Source organism: Triticum urartu, unplaced genomic scaffold, assembly GCF_003073215.2.
Source record: "Triticum urartu cultivar G1812 unplaced genomic scaffold, Tu2.1 TuUngrouped_contig_4278, whole genome shotgun sequence".
NCBI classification, from domain to species: Eukaryota; Viridiplantae; Streptophyta; class Magnoliopsida; order Poales; family Poaceae; genus Triticum; species Triticum urartu.
In genome coordinates, this window is record NW_024114853.1 from 1 (window position 1) to 10,809 (window position 10,809).

At 42.7% G+C, this 10,809-nt stretch overlaps 1 protein-coding gene across 1 annotated transcript; it reads right to left on the minus strand.

Moving 5' to 3' along the window:
- Positions 1-1,099: 1,099 nt before the first annotated feature.
- On the minus strand, positions 1,100-4,793 carry LOC125527602 (ATP-dependent Clp protease proteolytic subunit-related protein 2, chloroplastic-like). The gene is made up of 9 exons (XM_048692117.1): positions 4,571-4,793; positions 4,423-4,469; positions 4,254-4,326; positions 3,645-3,765; positions 3,433-3,570; positions 2,246-2,362; positions 2,086-2,154; positions 1,877-1,972; positions 1,100-1,582 (listed from the first exon to the last, which is right to left on the minus strand). Exons 1-9 carry the CDS (start codon positions 4,777-4,779, stop codon positions 1,427-1,429), a joined length of 1,026 nt encoding a protein of 341 aa, XP_048548074.1. The 5' UTR covers positions 4,780-4,793; the 3' UTR covers positions 1,100-1,426.
- Between the last annotated feature and the right edge of the window lie 6,016 nt (positions 4,794-10,809).

Genomic DNA, 10,809 nt, shown 5'->3' on the forward strand with positions numbered 1-10,809 from the left:
GCGCGCGCGCACGCACGCGCCTGGTAGGTACTGGTACTGCATGCTCATCATATGACCGATCGACGCTCTCCTCCGTGCGTGGCCCATGCCATGCCATGCTCGTCGGGTGCCATCCGTCTACCCCTCTCTGGGAATTTGCTGCCGCGACTGGCACACGCCTCGCGCACGCCCACGCCAGTGACCCGTCGACCCGTGCATGGACGACGGATCACCGGCCCGACGCACAGTGTCTGCCGCGCGACCGCCTGCGCTCCAGGCTGAGCCAGGGAAGCTCCCAGGCCCCGGCCGGGTCGTACGTACGTACCGTGGGAACAGCGCGGGAGCTCGGCGTCCCGCTTCTTTTCCTGCATAGACATGCTACGCCGTACGCTTCATGTGATGTTGGGGGCGACGGTACGTGGCCGGTTGACCTTTTCGGTGCCAAATAATAATAGCGTGCGTGCTCGCAGTCACAGACACGTCCGTCGATCCATCCATGATTGATCGCCGAGACTGGCGGCACGGTGTTTCTCACCCGCACCGCGCCCTTCCGTGACATGCCAATCATGCATGATTGCAATTGCATGTTTCCTTCTATACGTACATCTATCTGAGCTTGCACCGGGAACCAACTAACCGATCTTCACCTACCAATCATCACCATCATCAGATCATCATCATCATCGACTTATTCTACGCGTCGAACCGTATGGTGGCCTGTCTCCAGGGCCGCCGGCTGAGAGCTTGCAGCTCCGGTTGCCCTGCCTTGCCTGCCGCCCCAATGGCCCAATGATAGCCCTCCAAGCGGTTGATCAAACGTGGGCACCTGATAGATAGACAGTACAATCATTTCAATCATTGGAGCGAGCGATTCCACAGCTAAGGCTTCGGCGATTCGCTCCTCATGTCCACGCTCGCTACCACTCCTCAATTATCCAGCGACAGCTGCCTTCTACCACTACTATAATCTGCATATATGGTGAGAGTATCAGTTGGCAGTTAGCATGTTGCAGGCAGGCCACAACTAGCACCCTCCCTGAAAGATCAAAAAACAAGGCTTCAGACAGCCCGCTGCAACCTTCCTGAGGAGAAGATAAGGAAAAGAAAGACGGCAACCAACTATCAGAAATTCCCGCAAAAAAATAAAAGATAAATATCAGACAGCATCTTGCGGACCACTGACTCAACATGAACATTAATGTGGCGCAAAATCATCAACTATGCACGGTGTTTCTCGGTGTGCATGAAAAAACGACGAATATCACCACCGCCTATCACCTCTTCCTGCTATCGCGCTGTCTTAAAAGTCTGGGGAAACCGGAGACAACAAACTAAATCTCGTACATCCGCATGAACCATGAAAGGAAGCGTCGAGATTTCGAAGCAGGACTAGACGTGGAAAAACTGTGGCAGTCTACGGCTAACTCTGGTGTGCTGACATCTAAGATTAGCCGAGTCCCAGATTCCGCAGCTCCTTCTTCTGACCGGTGGTCGAGCCGCCCTCTTTCTTGATCCGGGAAGGCCTGACGATACGGTCAATGATCCCGTACTCGAGGGCTCCTTCTGCGTCGAAGCGCTTCGACCTGGATAGGTCCTCATGAACCTGCCAAAGTAATTAAATATACTTGAGATGAGAGGAATGCAGCTAGGATTATACTTTCAGAGATCAACCTTGCTGAATCATGAGAATGGTGGGCTTATAGGGAAAGTGGAAATATGGCATTTCACATCATATTATTTTTGTTAGTATGATAGATGAGAAAACTAGAACAAATCAAAGGCTTCGTAGGTGTAGTGGAAGTAAGCAGGAACACTAAAAGGCGTTTCTCTGAAAGGTAACTGTAACAGCAGGTGATGAGGGACAGAGTGGCAGGAACATGCAACAGAAAATGCTGACCTTTTCAACAGAATGACCCGTGTGCTCTGCTAGCTTGCCATAAAGATAGTTCTTGATCCGATTAAGTTCGTTTGATTCATTTTCTATATCATCAGCCTGTAGGAAAACGGAAGTGTGCGATAAGGCACTTCAGCAGTAACAACAATGACTGTACACCGTAAGGATTTTTAACAACAAACTGATCGGTAAGCTTCTGCTAAAGCCCAGACCTGGCCTCGAGCTGCTCCAGCAGGTGACTGAAGTGAAACACGGCAAAGAGGCATACCAGTACGCGAACCCTACATAGTGTAAAATAGCAGTAGAATAAGCGTTATAGTGGGCAGAAAAAAGAACAACTTCAAGAAGAAGTTGGTATTTAAGTGCTAATACCTTTTGACCAGCTGCAAGAATGAATCCTGCCAAGTTGAATGCAAAGCCCAAGCAATGAGTACCAATTGGACTCTTTAGGCTTAGCATGGTATCATATAACGCCATGCATGGTGTAAGCTGCAATATTAATAGACAACACACAATTTACAAAGGCTCTCCTAGGCAAACTTGGGTTAGCGAAGAGTATTTCTTGGCCGAGACGCTTCTGTAGCTCTGTACCCATTTCAGAACATCGAAACAAACATATATTCACAAGCCAAAAGGTACACTGAAAGATGGATTACAAAGTATCCATGTTGCATTTATCAATGGGACTCACTAGTCAATAAAATGGTGCATGCTGGCACCAATTTATAATGAACTTAAATTCCTAGTGAGCTTTCCAACCAATTAGAACTACTACATTTGGAATATTTGTTATATTGACATTGCTTAATTTTGTCTCCAAGATTATAACAATAGAGATTCTCTATTTTCAGAATGAGCATTTCAGTTTCATAGTGATACTAGTTTTTGCAATAGTTTCTCCCATAAGAGTAGGACAGCATACCCAACTAAGAACAAAATACTAAAGTTCAGACTATCCCTCACAAAACTAGAGTAGCATTGGCAGCCCGTCAGAGCCACTCAGTTCATCCTAGTTTGATCTTTTCAAGATAAACTATGGGGACATCCAAGTTTTATGTTATCAACGGTACTCGGTATCATTAAAATGGTGCATGCCCACACCGATCTATAGTGAACTTCAGTTTCCAGTGAACTTTCCAAACAATTAGAGCTGCTACAATTGGAATAATGTTATACTGTGATCACTTAATTTTGCCTCCAAGGTTATTACAATAGAATAAATCCTCTCTTTCCAGAATGAGTATTTCCATTTCATAGCTATACAAGTTTTGCACTGGTTTTGTCCCACAAGAGTAGGACAGCATATACAACTCAGCACAAGATACTCAAGTTCAGCCAATCACTCACTTACTAAACTACAGAATAGCATTGGCAGCCCCTTAGATCCAATCAGCTCAACCCAGTTTTTCTTTTTCAAGATATAAACTACGGGGACATCAACTTGGTTTCGAATTCTTTAGAAGGTCAACCTACAGGACACAAGAACATGACCCCAAAAAAAGTGACATAAAAGAAGGCCAACCAACAAGAACAAAAGGGTAGTGTTCCTGAGTTCTTACATCTCCTCCTGGACCATTGATGTATAGAAGAATCTTCTTTGTGTCATCAACACTGTCAAGGTACAGCATGCTTGCTAGTACTTGGTTACTGAATTCTTCATCAATAGTGTCCCCAATGAAGATAATCCGCTCACGATACTGTATACAGCAAATACAAATTAGGCACTGGTGCAACGGAATTAGTCATTTTATTAGGTATTGCAAGGTCTTACTAAAGCATTCCATATGTCAAGCCACTGCCAGGTTCCTTCACCAGGTGTTCTGTAAGGTACCCGTGGTGTGCCGACAGGCATCATTGAAATACGTGCCCTGGTAGCCCTCTTGTTTGACAACCTAATATGTGTAAATATGAGTAGACCATGATATTAAGGGGAACAAATGTTTCCAGCAAACCACACAAAAAATTACTGATACAATTGGCTACCATGAATGTCAACAAATCTGCGGACCTAGCTAGAACAATAACAGATGAAGCATCTCGTTGATACTTGACTGATACAAGCTCTCATCTTGGTTTGTGCACAAAACAATTTTGTTGATGAAATGAACATATTCTGCACATTCCACATCCATCGAAAAGCTATATAGAGATCACTAATGTACGGAGCCATTCGACGCAACCATCAGAACTCAAAATCATCCGTCTATTAGTACGCAGACAGCGATAATTACATGAACAAGCACAGCAGGCAAAACTAGTCAACCACCACCAGAAATGGGGACTGAACAAACACCTGACGAATGTGCAGCACCACACACATATTATCAACACAACGAGCAAAACAGAGGCTACGCATATGGATGGGCGCGCGCGCACGTACCCCAGGGAGACCCTCCGGTTGACGGCGGTGTAGAACCGGGCGTTGACATTCGGGCACGACGACTCGGACGAGCCTGCTCAGCAATCCAGCCACCAAAACCGAAATCAGCCACCAGAACAACGAACCCCAGAGTAAAATTGGAACGATTTGGTTCGGTTTTCGTGCTCACCGAGCCTGGTCTGGGCCTTCAACCCGACGAAGACCTTGGTGCCCACGCTGCGAAAGGGCAAACAGAGACAGAGGCGAGAGGATTGGGGAGAGTCAGCCAGGGCTTCAGGAATGGGGCGTGCGAGGGGGAGACGGGGCAGGAGGCAGACCTGAGAGAGGACGGCGAGCTGGCGACGGCGCGGGGGTGGAAGCAGGAGGAGTTGGCGGGCGCCGTCCGGCACAGCGCCATTGGAGCAGGGCTGCGGAGTGGCTCGGGAGTGAACAGTGGCGGAACGGATAACGGAGGGAGGAAGAGGGTGGATGTGCGCCAAGATTCGTGCGCCTCCTGATCGAACACATCTTTTACATCTCCTGGCATCTGACAGCATCTCCACGCCTTCCCAGAAATAATTGAATTCCTTAAGGACAAGCTTGTGTCATAGTTGCTCTAAGGACAAACTAGGTTAACGCTAACTTTTTGTAAAAGCTGTTACATGACTACCTCCCCCCCCCCCCTACTTCTCATAAGGTAATATGATGATTCGAGCATTTGCTGTTATCAATTGGCCAAACCAGTGTCGAGCCCGCTACCAGTCGTGGCATTTGACCCGCCTGCCTCACTATACCATCTCTCTTGTGTATATATCTCATTCCTCTTGTCGTGGGAGGTGGCCTCAAGCAAATAGATAAGACTGAAGGAAGGTGGAGATGGCGAATAGTGACATGTTGTGTATTGGCAGGTGATGAGTAGTAACCAAGAGGTTGAAATTGGATTTAAATGTGTATTCTCTGTCCTAATTGCTTCAAGTGAGCTTCCGTTTTGATCTGAAATTGCGTTTTTCTATGCCCCGTCAGTGTATTGAGAATGCCTGGGGGATATGCTATATGAAGTTGGCTACTGTCTAGTGTTGTTACCTATCCCTACCATAGCCTTTCTTTGCTTCGGTTAGAGCAAACAACCAATTCATGAGGCAAGGGAGCATACATTTGGCTGTTATGATTGGTTCTCACGAAAAAGTATTAAACTTGAAAAACTAAACACTCAACAATAGCTCAAGAACCCAACATTATTAAGCTGCATGATAAGACTCCTATCTACATCAAAGAAACTCTCGAAGCTCAAATTGTTATTTGCATTATATAGGCAGAAAATTAGTGGTTGTATCATGGAAAGTGAATATCTCATCTGGTTTTTCATGTAAATGTGTTTCGCTGACGGTATCTAGTAGTTCTAAATGATAATGCAGTATTAACTTTTCATAGTGAGATTAGGAAGTGTGTTAGTTTGTATCCCATAACACCAAGTAATATGTTTGTGAAATAGTCTCTCTTTTTAAGTTCCTTTTTTAGACTTAAATTAAATAACAAATCAGTAAAGCATGAAAGCATCTTCTACATGTTATGTTTTTGTTCTCATTAATTGGCATTTGATGGAATTGACGCAGGACTCGGGCATTTGGTATGACCTGACCTTTGTGTCTCCAATACATGAAAATAGTGTAGTTCATGTTCATTCCTTTATGGTGTTCTTCTTTTTTGAGTGGATGCCTTTATGGTGTTCTGATATATGGGAATTGGAGACTTTTTGAGAAAACGATAGTAGTTGCTGAAATTGCTTTGTATGGGAGGAAAAACAACTATTCATGTTTGGCGTGGACTGATAATGAAGTATTATTTTTTTGTCTTGTGAAATAATTAATGTTTTATAGGCATTATGTCTTGAATTGTATTCGTTATGAGTGTAGTGATCTACTAATCTAGACCAGGAAAATAATTGGTCCATGATAAAGGGAATGTATGATAAGTTTAACAAGGAGAAGTTGCTGGTCTTTGTGAAATACTATTTGATATTTATGTTTTAGAAGCAACTATAATGAAGACTAGTTGGCTGATTCGTATGTCTTTTCGTGATAAAATTAAGGAGTTACACCGGTAGTATGTCCATGTGTTCTATAATTCAGGAGAAAGTTTCTGTTGAATCTTTTGAGTTTTGAAGTCTATTGAAAATTACTAGAGATATTAGTCTGACTAATAACAAAGCGCAAACTGAAGTACACTTCATTCTCCTTGCCTCTGCAGAAACGCTAGAGAATGTCTAAACTCTAAAGGAAGTGGTGAAACAATTGCTGAAGTGGTTCTGAGAAGGTAATTACGTTTGTGCTCAGTGATAGATTAAACTAGAAATTAGTTTTCACTAATTAATACGGAATGAAAAGAAAACATCTATCCTGGCCTAGGTTGAAGATTGGTGCTGAATCATGTACATATCTAGCAAATGTTTGGAGAACTTGTTATCATTCATTTCAATTACCATCGTATTTCTAGAAATCTTCAATTTGATATTCATTTGACAATTAATAAATAAAAACTTGGAAGCTATTGCAATTACTCGTGTGTGTGTGTTTGACATGAAAAAAATGAACAACTTTGACTTGACTATCTTTTGCACCATTTGTGTTGATGATTCACTTCTGCTTCGGTACCCCCCCTAACACAAGAACGACTCAGATTAGCCCATACCTCCTCATAAGAAAGGGCATGATGGTCATATTTTATAAACTCTTCGTTCGTACATGTATACCCAATCCCTATATGGCCTGTTATAACGTTTTCTGCAACTTGGCGCACATCCAGTCGCCTTCCTGGGCTCGGCCCATTTAGTATTTTTCTTCTTCTTTCTAAGATTTAAAAATTACGAAAAGAATGCATTCAGACAGATAACTTGAGACCTCGATGCTCAGTCCGATAGGCAAGCACCACTGCGCCACGTTACTTTGTTGTGCTCACTTATGCCTTTTTCCATTGTTTGTGGCAAATGTAATGTGTATGGTTTTCTTTTCCGGGTTTTCTTGTTCTATTTCGCTGTTTTATCTATGACTTTTTTCTTTCATTTTTGTTTTATTCTCTTAATTTGTGAACATTTTCTTCAAATTAGTAAACTTTTCCAGTTATTGTGAACCTTTTAAAAAATTCATGATTTTTTTCCAATTTGCATGAACTCTTTATCCAAATAGAATGACTTTTGAAAATCCAGTGTGCTTTTTTTTGAATTCCTGAACATTCTTTTTCAAAATTGGTGAACTTGTTCAAACTCGTATTTTTTGTGGAAATCCGTGAACTTTTTTTTAATGTGATGTACTTTTTAAAAAGCGATGAACATTTTTCTAATTCATGAACTTTTTTCAAATCCGTAAACTTTCTTTCAAAATCCGTTGAATTTTATCTATCTTTGTGAAGTTTTTAAAAAAATAATGAACCTTTTCCAAATTTGCGTTTTTTCAATTCAAAATCGATGAGTTTTTTTTCAAATTTTGAACTTTTCTCAATCATATGCACTTTTGCTTCAAATTGATGACATGTCATCAACCCGTGAAGTTTTTTCAGAATCCACAAACTTTTTACAAATTCATGAACTTTTTGGACAAAATCACGATTTTGCTTTTGAATTCGTGAACTTTTTTGAATTTTCACAAATTATTTTTTGAAACTCGTGATTTTTTTCAAATTTCATCAGCTTTATCAACTGTCAAATGTCTCATAGTCAAGGGCCAACCAGTGGCCTTGTCAACCGACCATGCGAACAATGTTCTTGTTTGCTGGGCCGGCCCAAAGCGCTCGAACATGGGTGTCAATTCGGCTAAGCAAACCTAAAAAGGCGCCGACTAGGAGTTCCCAACGTATACCTTGTACATGGAGTAGCGTCACGCAAACTGGCGCACACACCTCTTCGTCCTGTGCTTGGCCCATATATGTTTTCTTATTTTTTTAACATCCAAATAATATGTGCATGAAGTAAGATTCGAACTCCGGACCTCTTGATTACTTCCACACACGTCTTTTTTTAAAACACATGAAATTTGCTTCAAATTCTTGAACTTTTCTTCACAATCATGAAAAAAAAATTCAAATTCACACAAGTCTTTTTTTCAAAACACATGAACTTTTTTTGTGATTTTTTCAAATTGGGAAATTTGTTTTTCCCAAATTGTTGAACATTTTTTTCAAAAACCTAAGAAAGTTTAAAAAAAATGTGTGATTTTTTTGAAAATTTATGAACCTTTTAAAAATCGATGATCTTTTTATAATATTTTGGTTTCTTTTAAAAATCGACCTTATTTCGGTTAACCAAAAATAGCTACGGTGTGGTGTGGAAAATAACCGCATATATGAGTTGAACCGTTCATCACTCCTCCTTTTATTTTCCTCCACCCACCTCGCTGCAACTCGCCCCACGATGTGGTACTAAACTGTGCAACTCGGTCAATCTCTTGGCGATTGGGCTGATCCGCTGCCGTCCGCCTCTTGGCGGCAGCGCGGCCGGCTGTAACTTCACGTGAGTTGCTGCTAAGTTTCCATGGCGTTGATGCGTATAGTTTCTCTGGTGTTTATGCATCAGGGACTTGGCTGTTGATCGGATTGGGAGACAATATGGTGTTTGTTCAATTTTCTGTCCCGGCATTAGCTTCGGCAACGATCGGTGTTTTGTCCCGGCGCTGGTGTCGACAGCGATCGGTTTCCTATCCTGCAGTGCTGGCCGATCTCTCGGCAAGGTTCGTGCAGTCTTGCTCTCCGTCAACTGTGCTCCTTGTGAGTTAGGGTTTGGACGTACGTCTGTTTGGAAGAATTTTGCTGAAGTAATTGTCAGCAATGAAATTGATTAGCTAGAACTGTCGGGGTCTTCTCGGTGCCCCGACAATTCGGTCGCTTCTGGATATCCAAAGGCGGCATGCCCCCGATGCGTTCTTCCTGTATGAAACGCATCTGGATGACTCTAAGGCAGAAGCGTTGAGGAGGAAACTAGGTATGGATGAGATGATTGTCGAGCCAAGCATAGATGGAAGAAGGGGTGGATTGCTTTTAGCCTGGAAGAAGGAGGTGAGGATCTACTCCCGGGCTTCCACCCTTGATTTTATTGATGTGTCAGTACAAGAGGCTAATGGTGATATTTGGAGGTTAACTGGTATATACGGTGAATCTAGTTGGGACTGCAAAGAGCGTACGTATCGTCTACTACGGGACTTACATACCCAGTCTAATATGCCGTGGACTGTAATAGGGGACTTTAATGAAATTCTCTTTTCTTCGGAGAAGGAAGGAGGGGCTCCACGACACCAGTCAAGGCTTCAGGCGTTCCAAAACACACTCTCGGATTTCTTATTGGAGGATATAGGATTTACAGGTGACAAATTCACCTGGTTTCGTGGAGATCTAAAGGAGCGGCTTGACAGAGCTGTAGCAAATTCTGAATGGATGGCTATGCACCCGTTGGTTGGTCTAAACAATTTAGAGATGGGTAAATCTGATCACCGCCCAATCTGTTTGGACACGAAATATCTCTCGAGGGTTGCGGAGAGCAGGTCTAAATATGATCGTAAATTTGAAGCAAGATGGTTAGAAGAAGAAACAGTGGAGGAAATAGTAAAAACTGCTTGGTTGAAAGCTGTCCATCAAGGTTTGTGTCCATCGGCTAGAGAAAAACTCGAGTCTGTCCATAAGGACCTTCACGCTTGGGACAGGCAGGTTCTTAAGGGGCCTCGGACCCGTCTTAAGAAGGCACACAGGGAGCTTGAAAATCTGATGCGTGCTCCATACACTGATGAAGTAAAGATGAAACAAAAGGAACTCTCGGTTCTTATTGAAAATTTGCTTGATCAAGATGAAGTTTACTGGGCGCAGCGTGGCCGTGTTACCTGGCTTCGCCGTGGTGATCGTAACACGAAGTATTTTAACCAGTTTGCCTCTGCTAGGCGTCGGAGAAATTTGATCAAAAAACTGAGAAATAGTAATAATGGGTGGGTTGAGGGTAATAATAACCTCAGTCCATTAATTTGTGATTATTTTGGTAACCTTTTTAAGTCTGATTCAGCCGAGATCAACCAGGAGCGCATGCATGCGGTCAAGCCACGTGTATCGAGCAGTATGAATAGGCTTCTTATTGCGCCATACTCTAGGGATGAGGTGTGCAAGGCTCTGTTTCAGATCGGGGACATGAAGGCACCCGGCCCGGATGGCCTGCATGCAATTTTTTTCAAGAGGTTTTGGCATATCCTTAGAGATGAGCTTACTAATGAGGTTCTTGATGCAATTAATAACAAGAAAATCCCAAATGGATGGAATCAAACGAACATTGTTTTGATCCCAAAGGTAGAAAGTCCAGAGGTAATCACTCAATATAGGCCAATTAGTCTATGCAACGTTGTCTATAAAATCATCTCCAAAATGTTGGCTAATAGACTAAAGAAGATTCTTTCTGAAGTTATTTCCCCAACACAAAGTGCTTTTGTGCCGGGTAGACTGATTACAAATAATGTGTTGGTGGCTTATGAGTGTTTTCATGCAATAAAAAAGAAGACCCATGGATCCAATGGGTACTGTGCAGTAAAGCTGGATATGCTAAAGGAATACGATA

Coding starts and splice junctions, on each gene's coding strand:
- LOC125527602 (XM_048692117.1), bottom strand. CDS start 4,779: ATGCCAGGAGATGTAAAAGATGTGTTCGATCAGGAGGCGCACGAATCT. Junction 3,571..3,644: donor TTGACATATGGAATGCTTTA/GTAAGACCTTGC, acceptor TGCTGTATACAG/TATCGTGAGCGGATTATCTT. Junction 1,973..2,085: donor CTGGAGCAGCTCGAGGCCAG/GTCTGGGCTTTA, acceptor GTTTTCCTACAG/GCTGATGATATAGAAAATGA.